This window comes from Amblyomma mixtum, chromosome 4, assembly GCF_055824585.1.
Source record: "Amblyomma mixtum isolate Tamu chromosome 4, ASM5582458v1, whole genome shotgun sequence".
In the NCBI taxonomy this organism is placed as follows: Eukaryota; Metazoa; Arthropoda; class Arachnida; order Ixodida; family Ixodidae; genus Amblyomma; species Amblyomma mixtum.
The window spans coordinates 92,042,469-92,055,848 of record NC_143015.1 but is presented as its reverse complement, the minus strand read 5'-3'; the positions used below and the strand labels follow the sequence as shown (position 1 = coordinate 92,055,848).

The 13,380-nt window shown below is 44.9% G+C and overlaps 1 protein-coding gene across 1 annotated transcript in view; it reads right to left on the bottom strand.

Annotated features, from left to right (window-relative positions):
• The window catches only part of LOC149347421 (sodium-coupled monocarboxylate transporter 2-like), an 82,795-nt gene that overhangs the window by 8,156 nt on the left and 61,259 nt on the right, over positions 1-13,380 (bottom strand). The window contains exons 13-14 of the mRNA XM_089541579.1: positions 13,148-13,251; positions 11,494-11,597 (exon numbers count right to left, since the gene is read on the bottom strand). Of these exons, the coding sequence (XP_089397705.1) occupies positions 11,494-11,597; positions 13,148-13,251 (208 nt within the window). The remainder of the gene's footprint in view (positions 1-11,493; positions 11,598-13,147; positions 13,252-13,380) is intronic.

Genomic DNA, 13,380 nt, shown 5'->3' with positions numbered 1-13,380 from the left:
TTAGAGAGACCCGGGTGCTCTAAATTTCCGGAGCCCTTCACTACGGCGTCCCTCACAGCCCAAGTCGCTTTTTTGGACGTGAAACCCCCATAAATCCGGAAGCCATAACAGCAAGGCAAAGAAAAATATTGCACGCAAAAACAAACCAAAACAATCGCACGCAATGAAAGAATGAAAGGCAAGGGTTAAAAAAGCATGGTTCAGGGGGCATGCGGCCGCATTCTTAACGACAGTCCATTGATAAGCCCCGCCCACTGCGATTTGTTGCTTCTAGGAACTTGTAGAAAAAGTGTGGAAATCTATGGCATTGGAAGCGCTAGACAGGTGGCGCAGTGAAATGAAAACAAATATAGCGGAAAGCTGGCCGTCATATGTGGCGCAGAGGCTGCATTGCTGAGAGTGTGGCGGCTTCTGTCCGCTGTCATTTGCAGCGTTACCTGTTACAGAAAAGTTCTTCATTTGCTTCGTGAGTCGAACGTCGTCACGTCAACCACCGACTGTCATGAACACAGGAAAAGAGGATAGGTGGTGGGGAAGAGCGCGTGTGCTATAAAAAGAAAGATAACGCAGGAGGAAGAGGCGGCAGGGCCCGTAAAGAGCGAAAAGCTTCAGGAAAAAGGGCACAGGAGAGGGCGCGGCCAACGGATGCGGATGCCTCGGCGATAGCTGCTCAAACAGAGCGAATCTACGGCGTCTTTAGAGCGCTCCGCCAGAAAAACTAAAACCCACACTTTGACTCGGTATGCAGTTCTGAAGTGATAGGTCAGCCACGTTAACAACAACCCCATGGATAGAGCCATGCGTAGAGCAACGGTGGGTGGAAGGCCGTGCTGTTGACGTAGCGCGTAAACCAGGGTCGAGAGCGTGAAAACGCGAACAAGCCGAAAGCAGAAATGACACTGTCGGAAGAAATTACTCATTTGCAAAGAAAACTGTAACAAAGCGCAAAACGAAATGCTGAAGCTCAAATCACAAGAATGAAACGCTGATCATTCATGTTACCATGGAAGTAATAACTCTCTCAAATTTCATTTAGTTCTTTTTTGCTGCGTAAGCAGTATGATGGCTATTAGGCAAAAATGCCGGCGTGTGTCCCTGCGTGGCCACCGATTGAAGCCTCCGGCATATGAAGCAAGCCGAACGCGACAACTGCCTCTGGCGGAAGGCGAGCGAAAAAATCTGAACCGGTAGAGCGGGAGAGGTGTAAAGTCTTGATTTTGAAAGGAGCGCCATTCTTTGAGCTTTGACGCCGGAGTACCGACCCTCGTACTTCCTCCTCGCCAGGCCTCTCTAACCGGCGCATTTCGGAACGATGATTAGCCCTCATGCCGTCGCCCTTGAGACTGGACGGGGGCGAACATTTTGCTTGTTTTTCTTTCTTGCACGGTGCCATTTGCAAGCAGGCTTGCCGCTGCTGCTGGTAGAATTTAACCGCGGTTATGTCTTTAGCTGGCGCCACGTGATCGAGGTTTTACTTGAAACACCAGGTCTCTCCATCGAGCTTCATTGGAGCAGGTGCTGTCAGTACTAAATATTATTTGCGATGCTCGCATGGCTACAGCGCTTCCGTTCAATTGAGCCTGCGGTGCCAACAACCGGAGTTTTCAGACAGCCTGCACCTAGTTACGCATTACAGCCGTTGACAAAAGATTATGAATCACGCTTCGGCGGTTAAACTCTTCTGGCTTGTTAATTGTAGCGAAAATTAATGGTTGTCTGAGACTTAACCAGGACTATAAGCACTATGTGCGAGGCGATCGCGCTTGTTCGTTTCAACACGAAAACCGCAAATCTTTATAGTTGTGTTGGGCAATGTTACGAAAGAGCTGTGATACCGAAGTGCGCTCAACGTTTTTATGCCAGTGTCGACGCGGACATCTTTTGACAGTTGTGAGGAGCGTCGGTCGGTTATCGATGAAGCACAGCCCTTCACAACGTGTACTCGAGGTACACTGCTGTCGGTAAAATTGATGTGCGCGCAGCGAGTCCCAAAAAAGGCTCAGTCGTTTCGGACGAGCTTTGGTTCGATGGAGATAAAAAAGTGGTTTGCTCAATAACTGGCGCGTTCGTGAAATCGGCCGTTTAGCGAATAATGCGAGGAGTTTCTATGCGGTTACCTAGTCTCAAATATATTCTTTTGAAATACCGTAATTTCCAAACTAAACACCGCACCCGGTGTACACGTCACATGCCCATGATCAGAGGTGCTTAGTATTTTTTTACTTATAAATCGCGTTTACAACCTGGTTCGAAAGACAGATGCTGGTAAGTGCCAGTAAGCAGTCGTAAATTAAGTCGGTTTCGCACTGGCGCAGACATCACAACACATGACTATAAAATCATATAACGCTGAGAGTCGCATGCGGCGTGAGATATACTGGGCAACCTTGAGAGCATAAATACTGAACAATCCCCGCCTTGATGTGGCAAGTAAAGCGCACAATTAGATTTTTGGTTACGTATTCTCTGCACACTGTACGTCAGAAAATTCTGTATTTCTATCCGTACTTTATAGTGTGAATCATCCAAGCGACGCGCATGGTTGAATACCTGAATTTATTGAAGGAGACAAAGGAAGGGAAAAGAGGGGATGGTTATGACATATAGGACTGAAGCCAACAGTCACCGAAGCCATGCAGCGTAGGAGATGTTTTTTCTTCATAATTTGTGGTGTTCTTCAATAGGAGATTAACATTGTCATTATTTTTATTATTATTCTTAAAAATATTATTATTATAAAAGAGAAGAAAAAGATGCCACCGATGGGATCTGAACCCACGACCTCCGAATAAGCCAGCCAGGCAAACTTTTCGTGATCACTAACATTTTCCAATCACTTTACTAAACTCGTCCTCACCAATCAGCCAAGTAAAATGAAGTAAAGCCATAGGAAAGAAAAAAACCAAAAAAGAAGGCAGGAACGACGTTGTTTTAGTAAATGTGCAATTAAAAAAGTAGGAATTTTGGAAATGCTTAGTTATCTTTCCGGAAATCAGTCTTGTAGACATGCGAGTTCTTTTTCCGCCGATAAAGACATCACCCCTGAACGCAATTTGCGTCGTTGCTGTGTCATTAGAGAGACATACTTTTCTTTGGAATGTTTAAATAAGCCCTGTCGATAGAAGGCTTGAGCACTGCCAGTCTTTTGAGGCAGCAAGGCTCGCTGCACTAGTTCCTCCTATGACATAACAATGGTAACTGCTCAATATGATCAATCGTGGTATGAGAAGCGCTGCAGTCACGGAAGATTTGTCACCAAAAGAGACAGAGTGACCAAAAGAGAGAGAGAGACGCGGGTCCGGCCACGGCCGCGGCAGTTGAATTTCGATGGAAGCGAAATGCTAGAGGCCCATGTACTGTGTGATGTCAGTTCACGTTGAAGAATCCCAGGTGGTAGAAATTTCCGGAGCCCTTCACTACGGCGTACCTCTTAGCCTGAGTCATTTTGGAACCTTAAACCCCATAGAAACAAAACAAACAAAACAGATCTTCATCAGCTAGTGTAGAACCTTTTTTGCTAGTATTCAGCACAAATCTATTCGATTCAGTTCATTGCTCATTAGGAGTTTGGAAAAAGTTAGTAATCAGGGCTAGTGTGCTCTCTGGTGCCAGTCAAACAAAAAATGCGGCTTCATGTGCGTTTCTATAGGCGGTAATGCACTATTAAGTGTTTTTAAACGCTGGAAACAGTACAGCTAGCACTTATAAGCAAGATTTTAGTGAATAGGAGCCGTTACTTTCTCTGTGCTTCAGAAATTTCTCAATTTTTTCTACAAAGTTTATTTCGCAGTATACCGCCAAAACTAAGAGGCGCGGCCAAGGATATTTGAATATAGCTTTGGAACCAAAATTTCCTACCCTAAACTTTTAAACAAATGATGGCACCGTTCACACTCGGCTCACAAGAAGTTACTTAACATGTCATGCTTTCTTTGAGTGCGCATGCCAGCTTGTTTGAGGAGTAAGGAGAATTCTTCAAAAGGTAACACTAGGTCTGGTCTCTTAGAGGCTGGTCACATGCGTGCTTACTCTCGCAGGAAGGCTGTCATATTTTTTCGCGGCTTTCTGTCACCATCATCATCACCATCAGTCTGACTACGCCCACGGTAGGGCAAAGGCCTCTCCCATGTTTCTCCATTTAACCCATTCCTTTGCCATTTGCGGCCACCCTATCCCCGCAAACTCCTTAATCTCATCCGCCCACCTAACTTTCTGGCGCCTCCTGCTACGCTTTCCTTCTCTAGGAGTCCACTCTGTTACTTTAAGGACCGGCGGTTATCTTGCATCTGCATTACATGCCCTGCCCAAGCCCATTTCTTCCTCTTGATTTCGACTAGGATGTCATTAACCCGCATTTGTTCCCTCACCCACTCCGCCCTTTTCCGATCTTTTAACGTTACACCTACCATTTTTCTTTCCATAGCTCGCTGCATTGCCCTTAACTTAAGCTGAACCCTCTTCGTTCGCCTCCACGTTTCTGCCCATAGGTGAGTACCGGTAAGATACAGCTGTTGTATACTTTTCTGTTGAGCAATATTGGTAAACTGCCATTCATGATTTCGTTCAGTGTCTTCCAGCGCCTTTGTCGTTGTTGCGTTTTGCTCGCTACACTTCGTTTCTTTGACATACGGCACAAGTAAAGTAAACAAAAGCACAGCCATCAAAAATCTAGCATCATCGTTGTGAAGGTTCGTTCGGCAATACACTTGGCGAAGACAGGTACTAGGGCAGTACGTTGGGCTTTAAGTCGACAACTCGCGGTCTCCCGTCGCATCGACATCGTCCTAGCTCAGGGCTGGCCGTCCGGACTCTTAGGATTGGGTCTAGCTACCGCTAATTTCGGCACCATGTTATCTGCTACCCGTCTGCTCAACATAAACACATAATTTGCTTTGAACTGCCCTTCGCTTGATGCTTTACTCGAAATAGATTTTATTGCATGACCTATAAACAATCAATCGTATGCTCAACATAAAAACATAATTTGCTTTGAACTGCCCTTCGCTTGATGCTTTACTCGAGATAGATTTTATTGCATGACCGATAAACAATCAATCGTATCGGAGCGTGCATTTGAGGCTTGAAAATAATATTTCAGCCGTTATACAGTAACACCACGCTGCCAACACTGACCTTTACTGGTTGATGGAAAACGGAGCATCATGGGCTGACACCAGCCTAATGTTGGGAGGTGGCATGTGAATGGCGCCGCTCAGTATACGAGGAATGGATCGCTTCACCTTTAATCGTCCATGACCCGGCGTTTCGTTTCTACTACGGGCTGCGTGAGTTGCTGGGCTTTGCGACGGTAAATAAGTGCTACAAATTTCACGCATGCTGCTCCTAGTCGAAAAAACGATCACATGCCACCAAAGAGCTCTGCTTCTTACATCCTACGCGGGCACCTTTTAAACTGTTGTTTTGCACTCCCCATAAAAGGCAACTGCATAGGTTTTAGAAATCGACGAGCTTAAAAGGGTCGAATGTGTGAAACTTCCAGGTAAAGCATGCGAAGTCCTTTTGGCCTTGCGTTTGAAACGGTGACGTAATCACAAATGAAAATTACGATGGCCTTCAAGCTTCTCCGCAGCGCACAACGGTAAGTGGGGGACGCATGATGACGTCATCGAAGGTATCGGTACATTTTCAGCGCATAAACGCCCGCTTTGAAGGAAAAAAAACCAACGCCACTGAAGGAAAAGCCTGCCCAACGTTGTTTGGCAGCGTCCAACGAGGCGCGGCAGGGCGTGTCTGGCGGTACCGGTAATTTGAAATCATACCTTCTGTGACGTCATACTAAACTTCCCCGCCCTCCTAGGATGCTTTGAGAGAAGTGGAAACATCAATCGTCGATTACGCCACTAGTTTAAATGGCAGTGCAAAAAAACTTGGCATTGTTACCTGCAGCATATAGAGTTGGATTCTTGAGTAACGCGAAATTCTCAAAAAGTGGCGCAGTTGCCCTTCATGAGTTTAAGCAATTGCAGCACCACATTGTTGTTCCAGCAGTCGACTGAGACGAAACAACTTTTAAAACCATTGTGCTCCTTCAAGGGCCTGGGGAACGCGTAGTTTTGAAATTTTCGCAGCAGCCTTCGGCTGCCCTCAAAATTCAATACTTGTTTCGCTACACACACAGCACGAATCTATACTCTTTTCGAAACGTGAGTGAAGCCGGATTAATTTATTTATTTACAGAAGACTGCTGGCTTTATTGCAAAGCCTTAAGCAGGAGTGGGTTTCAAAATACACTTTGTCAAAAAGAAAACCTCCTTGTAGTACACGCAACTCAGCACACAATACCGAAGCAATGCACGAGGAAAAGAAACAACATTACACAATATTAGACGACACCTCGCGTCAAACTGAGCACTGGGGGGAAAGAAAGAGAAAAATGTTGAATGCTGCAAAATTGTTATGAATTCCTAAGCGGCGCCGTAAACGACTCCACAGTAGAAGCCTCGACAATATTTGATTTCAGGACTCTCCATTCCCGCACAGTACGGGGGGAAGAAAGAATTCTTATATATTTAAGTGCGGTGTGAGTACTCCTTCACATTTAAAGAATGGTATGATCGTGTCGAACGACCCGGGACGAGCTCAATGTACTTGCTGCTGTTAATTCCTAACTTGTTGTGAACAATCATAAACATGTACTTAAGCCTCTCGCGGTATCTCATGAGCTGCAGACTCGAAATTTTTTTTTCTCAAGTAGCATGGTAGCGGACATCTGTCAGCTGTATGAATTATAAATAAATTGCACTGACTTTCTTTAAATATTTTTGAGTGTTTTAATGCTTTCTTTAGTATAAGTGTCCCACACAACAGAGGCGTATTCTAAAACAGGTCCGATAAATGTTTTGCATGCTAGTAACCTAAATTCCAGCGTGTAGTACCGAGACACCTTCTTAAAAAGCCAAGCTTCTTAAAGCTTTATTTTTAATATTGGAAATGTGTTTGTTCCACCGTAAATCAGAGCTAATCGGTAATCCCAAGTACTTGTAGCTGTCTACGGTAGACAGAGGACGGCTATTAATAGTATACGCAAAACTTAATGCCTGCCTCTTCCCCATGATAGACATTGAAACTGTTTTTTTAGGATTAATACTCATCTGCCACATTGAGCACCAATCATGAATTCTAGCCAAGGCGTCATTAAGAAAACGCTGGTCAGTAGGAGTTCGTATTTCATGATATAATACACAGTCGTCTGCAAACAGCTCGATTTTGACAGAAATTTCTTTAACAATGCCATTTATAAAAATTAAAAAGAACATTGGCTCGAGTACTGAGCCTTGTGGGATACCGGAGCTTACCAAAGCTGGGCTCGAACATACATTGCTGATTATCAAGACGATAGATATGCCTGTACCCATGCCAACAGTAAATCGTTTTTCAAGATATTCTTTAGATTTACCAAGAACTTTTTGTGTGAACGCGGTCAAATGCTTTTTCGAAATCTAAAAAAATGACATCAATTTGACACTGGTTATCAATGGCTGCGGCAAAATCCTTAATCGTCTCCCGTTTTGGGTCACTGTAGAGAAGCCTTTGCGAAAACCGTGTTGCCGGTCGACAATTACGTGATTGGTTTCCAGGAAGGCTGATATATGCCCGAAAAGTATATGTTGAGGTATTTTTGAAGAAGTACACAATAAAGATATTGGCCTATATGAGCTAAGTAGAGATGAGTTTTCAGTTTTGGGAATGGGAATAATTTTTTCCGTGCTTCCAGTCCTCTGGGAGCTCGGCGCTTAACAGAGACCTATTAAATATGAGCGTCAAGTACTTGGAACACCATTCGGCATATATCAAAAGGAACGTGTTTGGTATGTCATCAATTCCCGGTGTCTTTCAACATGTTTTTTCTTCAAGTAAAAATCTGTACTCTCATTGCCTCGGTACGCAGCTCATAATGAACTGCGGCAAGACATAACTTCAAGAAGAAGATGTCGCCATTAGGTGCAGCATAGCACCAGTCCAGAGTGACTTGGTCCTTGCCTTGTCGAACGGTAATGTTACCGCCCACTTAGTGACGGTGTTTTAGAGCCAGAGCTATGTGGATGAGATTCAGTGCCGTAGAAGGTCAAACCAAACTTAACTGCGTGATGGTATGGCCCAAGCTACGGAAGTATGACCACGGGATTATAGGACCATGACCACTGGGTACCTGACCTTCACCTCTGACCTAGACATTGATTTCAGAAAGTGAGCACCACGTTGACAACGACCTTGAATGCCTTACAAACCGAACTTAGTTGCGAGGTTGTATAGTCCAAGCTATGGTAGTGCAGAATGGGGCAGAAACGTGGAGGCTAAGAGGGTTCAGTTTAAGTTAAGGACAACGCACAGAGCTATGGAAAGGAAAATGATAGGTGTAACGTTAAGAGAGCGGAAGTGGGCAGAGTGAGGGAGGGAGCAAATGCGATTTCATGGCATTCTAGTCGAAATGAAAGGTGAGAAATGGGCTTGGTCAGGGCAAGTAATGGGAAGGCAGGATAAAAGCCTGTCGTTAAGGGTAGTGGAGTGGATTCCAAGAGAACGCAAGGGTAGCAGGGGGCGGTAGAAAGGTGGGCGGATGAGATTAAGAACTTTGCGCGGACAGGGTGGCCGCAGCAGGCAAAAGACAGGAGTAATTGGAGCTCAGGAGCACAGACCTTTGGGCTAGTTGGTTCATAGCAAACACGTACAAGCGCTAAAAAACACGGACAGAGAAGAGACTTGGAAAACACAAGCGCTCGTGTTGTCCAAGTCTCTTCTCTGTCCGTGTTTTTTAGCGCTTGTACGTGTTTGTAATTAGAGAGACGTGCGAGGCTCCTTTGCCTTACAGTTGGTGTAGTCAGGCTGGTGATGATGTAGTGTGACCACATGATCATATGACTTACCATTGGGCACCCGACCTTGAGCTTTGACCTTGTCCCTTGAACTTGACATTTGATTTGAGGCAGTGCTTAACAGACCATGCTTAACAGAGCTTTCGCTCGCATAACTGGGTTCAAGCCACGTAGAGCCCCAGCCATTGTTCTCGTTTTGTTCAGGATTTGTTTTTACAAATTGACCCTAATTGTGGTTTCTGATGTCTTACAAGCACTTCTGTTCTGAATGCGGATCATGCAACTGATACTGAGAGCTGAAGAAGCAACAGCTGACTGGCCTACATTCAATTTAGCTAATCCCATGAGATCCTCACGTTTCTCAGTCTACCGATGAGGGCTTCAAGAAAATGGTTCTATTCTTCCTGCAATACAGCTAAAAAATCCAAGAAAAACTTATAGACAAGTACTGACTAGTGATGCAAAACTGTCGATAGTTCTATAGATCAATAGTTCGAGAGTTGATTCGCTATCGAACTATCGATGGTAAAAAAGACTATCGATAGATAGTACTATCGATAGTACTTTCGATAGTTCTATTGATAGCACGATAGCCGTATCGATACTACTTGATATATATAGTTCTATCGATTCTATAAAATCAACCACGCTTACCCACTGCATCCTAAACTTGGTTTCTCGAGTGTGTGGTGTGGAGGTGATGATATGAGTCTCTGAGAGGACTCGCCAGTTTTTGCGGCCTACGCGTCACCGAGCTCTACAGACGATCCCTACGTAAAGTTGCTGGATAAAATGTTAGCGTGCGAATGTCCCAGTTGCGAAAGATGTGTGCGAAAAGCATTTCTGCAGGGGTTACGTCAGCAAGACGACGTCTGCTGTACACGATGGTGTCGTATAAGGCAGCACAACTTGTGCTGTTTGTTCTTTGATCGGATGGTCCAGGCATTTTTCCGAACTCTCCTTGTGCATGTTAAAGAACCACAGCTGGTTGAAATTTAACACTACGGCATCCCTCATAGCCTGAGTATCTTAGGAACGTTAATTCTCGTGAGACCGTCAAACCAATCAATTATCGCAAATGTTTTGTTTATATCGCTGGCCAATAAATGCATAATATCAATATTGTTACTATTGATAGTGTTACTAGCGATAGTACCGCTATCGATAGCCAGACTATCGATAGCGCTACTATCGCAAGTAATACTATCGATAGCAACATTATCGATAGCTATACTATCGATTCTACTATCGATAGTATTACTATCGATAGTAGACTATCGATAATACTATCGATAGTCTATCGATAGTAGCACTATTGATAGTTTTTTTACACTATCGATAGTTTAAAAACTATGGATACTATCGATAGTCAATTTTTCAATAGTTTTGCATCACTAGTACTGACTCAAAGCCGCACTCAAATGGTCTTACGTGTGCCAGATTACCACCACCTTTGACTTGCACAGCACGCACAGCCAAACGGCGTTACCAGGAGAATATATCTGGCTGTTGCCAGGCCCTTTATTCATTAAGACAGAAGCAACAAGAGCCGTTCCTACGCAAAGCCACAGTAGCAATTCCTCACGGCAATGCTACAGGGGCACGGAGTCTCTTGTGTCATTGGAAAGATCATGGCAACGTTTTTAATGTGGTCTTCAGAGCACCAAAAAAGATCTCGACTATTTGCCAAGAAGCTTAAATTTGAAAGAAGGCAAAATGATGAGGAGAAACCCGTATGAACAGCACTACGTAGATTAGTTCCGTACAGGAGTCTGCTACATCCAGTTCCAAACCACCAAATCTCACAAGGGACAAATGAGGCAGTGGGTTGAGAAAAGTGCACGGGAGGACGCAAGCATGTTAGAAGGCAATTAGGTACGCTGAGCACGCGGCCAAGCATGAAAAAGAGAAGCTGCTGAACGCTGCGGCATGCAGAACACGAAAAGCGACAAGACATATCTAGCATACTGCGTAGTTACGAAAAGCGGCTGACGTCCAAGACTCCATAAACCTCGAAAGCAGCCGCGGAGACAACGCTTGCTGCTAGCTGCAAGAATAGAAGCGAGTAAAAGCAGTGACATGTTCAGCAGTGAAATGGGCTGTTCTGAACCGAGGCGCAGCAATTTTCAATTGTGGGCCATATTAGAATGCGGTACGCAATTTCTTCAATGCATTTATTCTATAGCGGCGCTGCCCTTGGCCCCGGCGCCAGTGACGAAGGGGTTCAGACACGAGCGCGGGGGCGAACACTTCCGCTGATGAGAAGATGAGAACAGTTCCAGCAAACGGTCCAGGTAACAGCGTCGATTGTCAGCTCCGCCCGATCACAAGGCGTGGCTACCGGTCTCCCTTCATAGATGGAGGCGGTTCTCAACCTCAAGCCATCTCGCACATCATCGTCCTCGCTCTAGAAGTGCTTACACCTACTCTCGTAGACGAGATAGGCAGGAAAAACGTTTAGGTCTGTGGCCAGTTAGTTCGCTTTTCATCGTGAGTTTACATTAAATGTTGCTGTTTTTTTCATCCATAATGAAAGTTTCAAACTCGGCCTGACGGCTCATATTCTTTTCTTCGTATGGCGCTTTCTCAACATTCTGAAAAGAAGAAGATAAAGCTAGAATTAAGGTACGGCACTGAAAAACTAAACACGATGACTCACCTCGTGCTCGTGCTTACAAAATAAAAGCCTCCTTGATTTCCGCCACAACCGCACGAGAGCGTCGCTGCATAATTCACGTTGAATTTTCTTGCTACTCATTTCGCCTGAAGCAAGAAAGAAGAAAACGCAGAATGCATTTCTATATCAATTATTTTGTTTTCTACCTAAGCGGCAAAATTCGTAATTTTTTAAAGCTGGGAAGGCGTCAGAAACGTTTTCTTCGTGAAGAAGCAATTGTTTTTGTCACACAAAGTAAAGTGTGGCGCCGCGGTGACTCAGTGGTTATGGTGCTCCGCTGCTAACTCTAAAGACGCGGGTTCGATCCCGGCCGCGACGGTCGCATTTAGATGGAGGCAAAATGTTAAACGCCAATATACTGTTCGATGTCAGTGCCCGTTAGAGAACCCCAGGTGGCTGAAATCATCCAGAGTCCTCCGGTACGGCGTCCACCATAGCCTGAGTCGCTTCCGGATATGTTAAACTATATGAACAAAAAAACAAACAAAGAAAACAAGGACATTAAATTGGCAGCGATCTATTTATATAACTTCCACAGCTTTGTAGTAATGCCCTGAAGAGAGCGGTAGTGTCGCCTGTCACTCGTCGTTTGCTAGTGGCGGACATTGGCAGTGTTGGCAGATGAATCGCTGGAAGTGCTCGTTACGTCATCGACAACTGCCTGTGCAGTCGTTCCACAATCGTTGCTGTGCTATGCACTTATCTACAAGGAGTTGATCTAGGAACACTGCAGTGTACACTTCTAGAATAAAGGAAGGCTATAAAGGAAGGCAAGCATGCGTTGTTTTTGTCCAACGAAAGCCAAGGACACAGAAAAAGGCAACAATGCTTTTTGCACCTGCAGCCCTTGTCTTACTATCCTTTCGTGTGTCCTTCCATTTTGTTTAGGCAATGCTGCTCATTTATGGTTACGAGCCTCAGCACGAATATAGATGTGATGAGAAAAGAGTTTCTGGAGTAGTTCCAGGACACTGGATGAATTTATAATAAGGGAGTAATTACTCATTGACGTCCACCCGAGCGCAGCCATACGGCCACAAAGGAAAGCTATACAGCTTTCACAGAAACTTCGTAGTTAAAGAAAAATTCGTCCTGGTCCGGGGTTCGAACCCGGGACCACCGCTACACCGGAGCAGTCGCTCTACCAATTGAGCTAACCGGGACGGCAAGCTTTCAGTAGGGCGAGAGCGAATTGATCAGTAACTCGAAGTGGGAACAGTGTTGACCAAATATTTAGAGGAATCCCCCAAGGTGGAGTAGATTTGTAATAAGGGAGTAATTACTCATTGACGTCCACCCGAGCGCAGCCATACGGCCACAAAGGAAAGCTATACAGCTTTCACAGAAACTGAATTTATAATACCCTGTTTTTTTTTGTTTATTATGTGCGTCGACATCGCACAGCAGAGGGGCGTTGTTAACTTTTGCCTCGATCAAAATACGGCCGCTGCGGCCGGCATCGAACTTACCACTTTCGGATCCAATGTCCAAACGCGAAAGCCACACAGTCACAGTGCAGATAAAGAACGTAAAAAGAACGCAATGAAGAGCAGATAAAGAACGTAGATCACAATTAGTTTCCTCAAAATTAATGCCAATTTTTTTTTACAGCTACTACGTAAACGTAAACGCATACCTGTTAGAGCGCTTACTAGCACTGCGATGAAAATGGTTGTAAAAATGCAGAAGAAGCTGCTCCAAAGGTGCGACAGGCGGAACAGAAAGAATGTGCCGTCTGACCTGTGCAAAAGAAAATTCGGTGTAGTTTAACTACTGCTGAACCTGGTTAGAGAACGAAAGGTATGGCGCATCGGGCAACTATACGCAGCTTGGCGTCTGTAACGTTGATTGCGTTTCAGACATTGGACA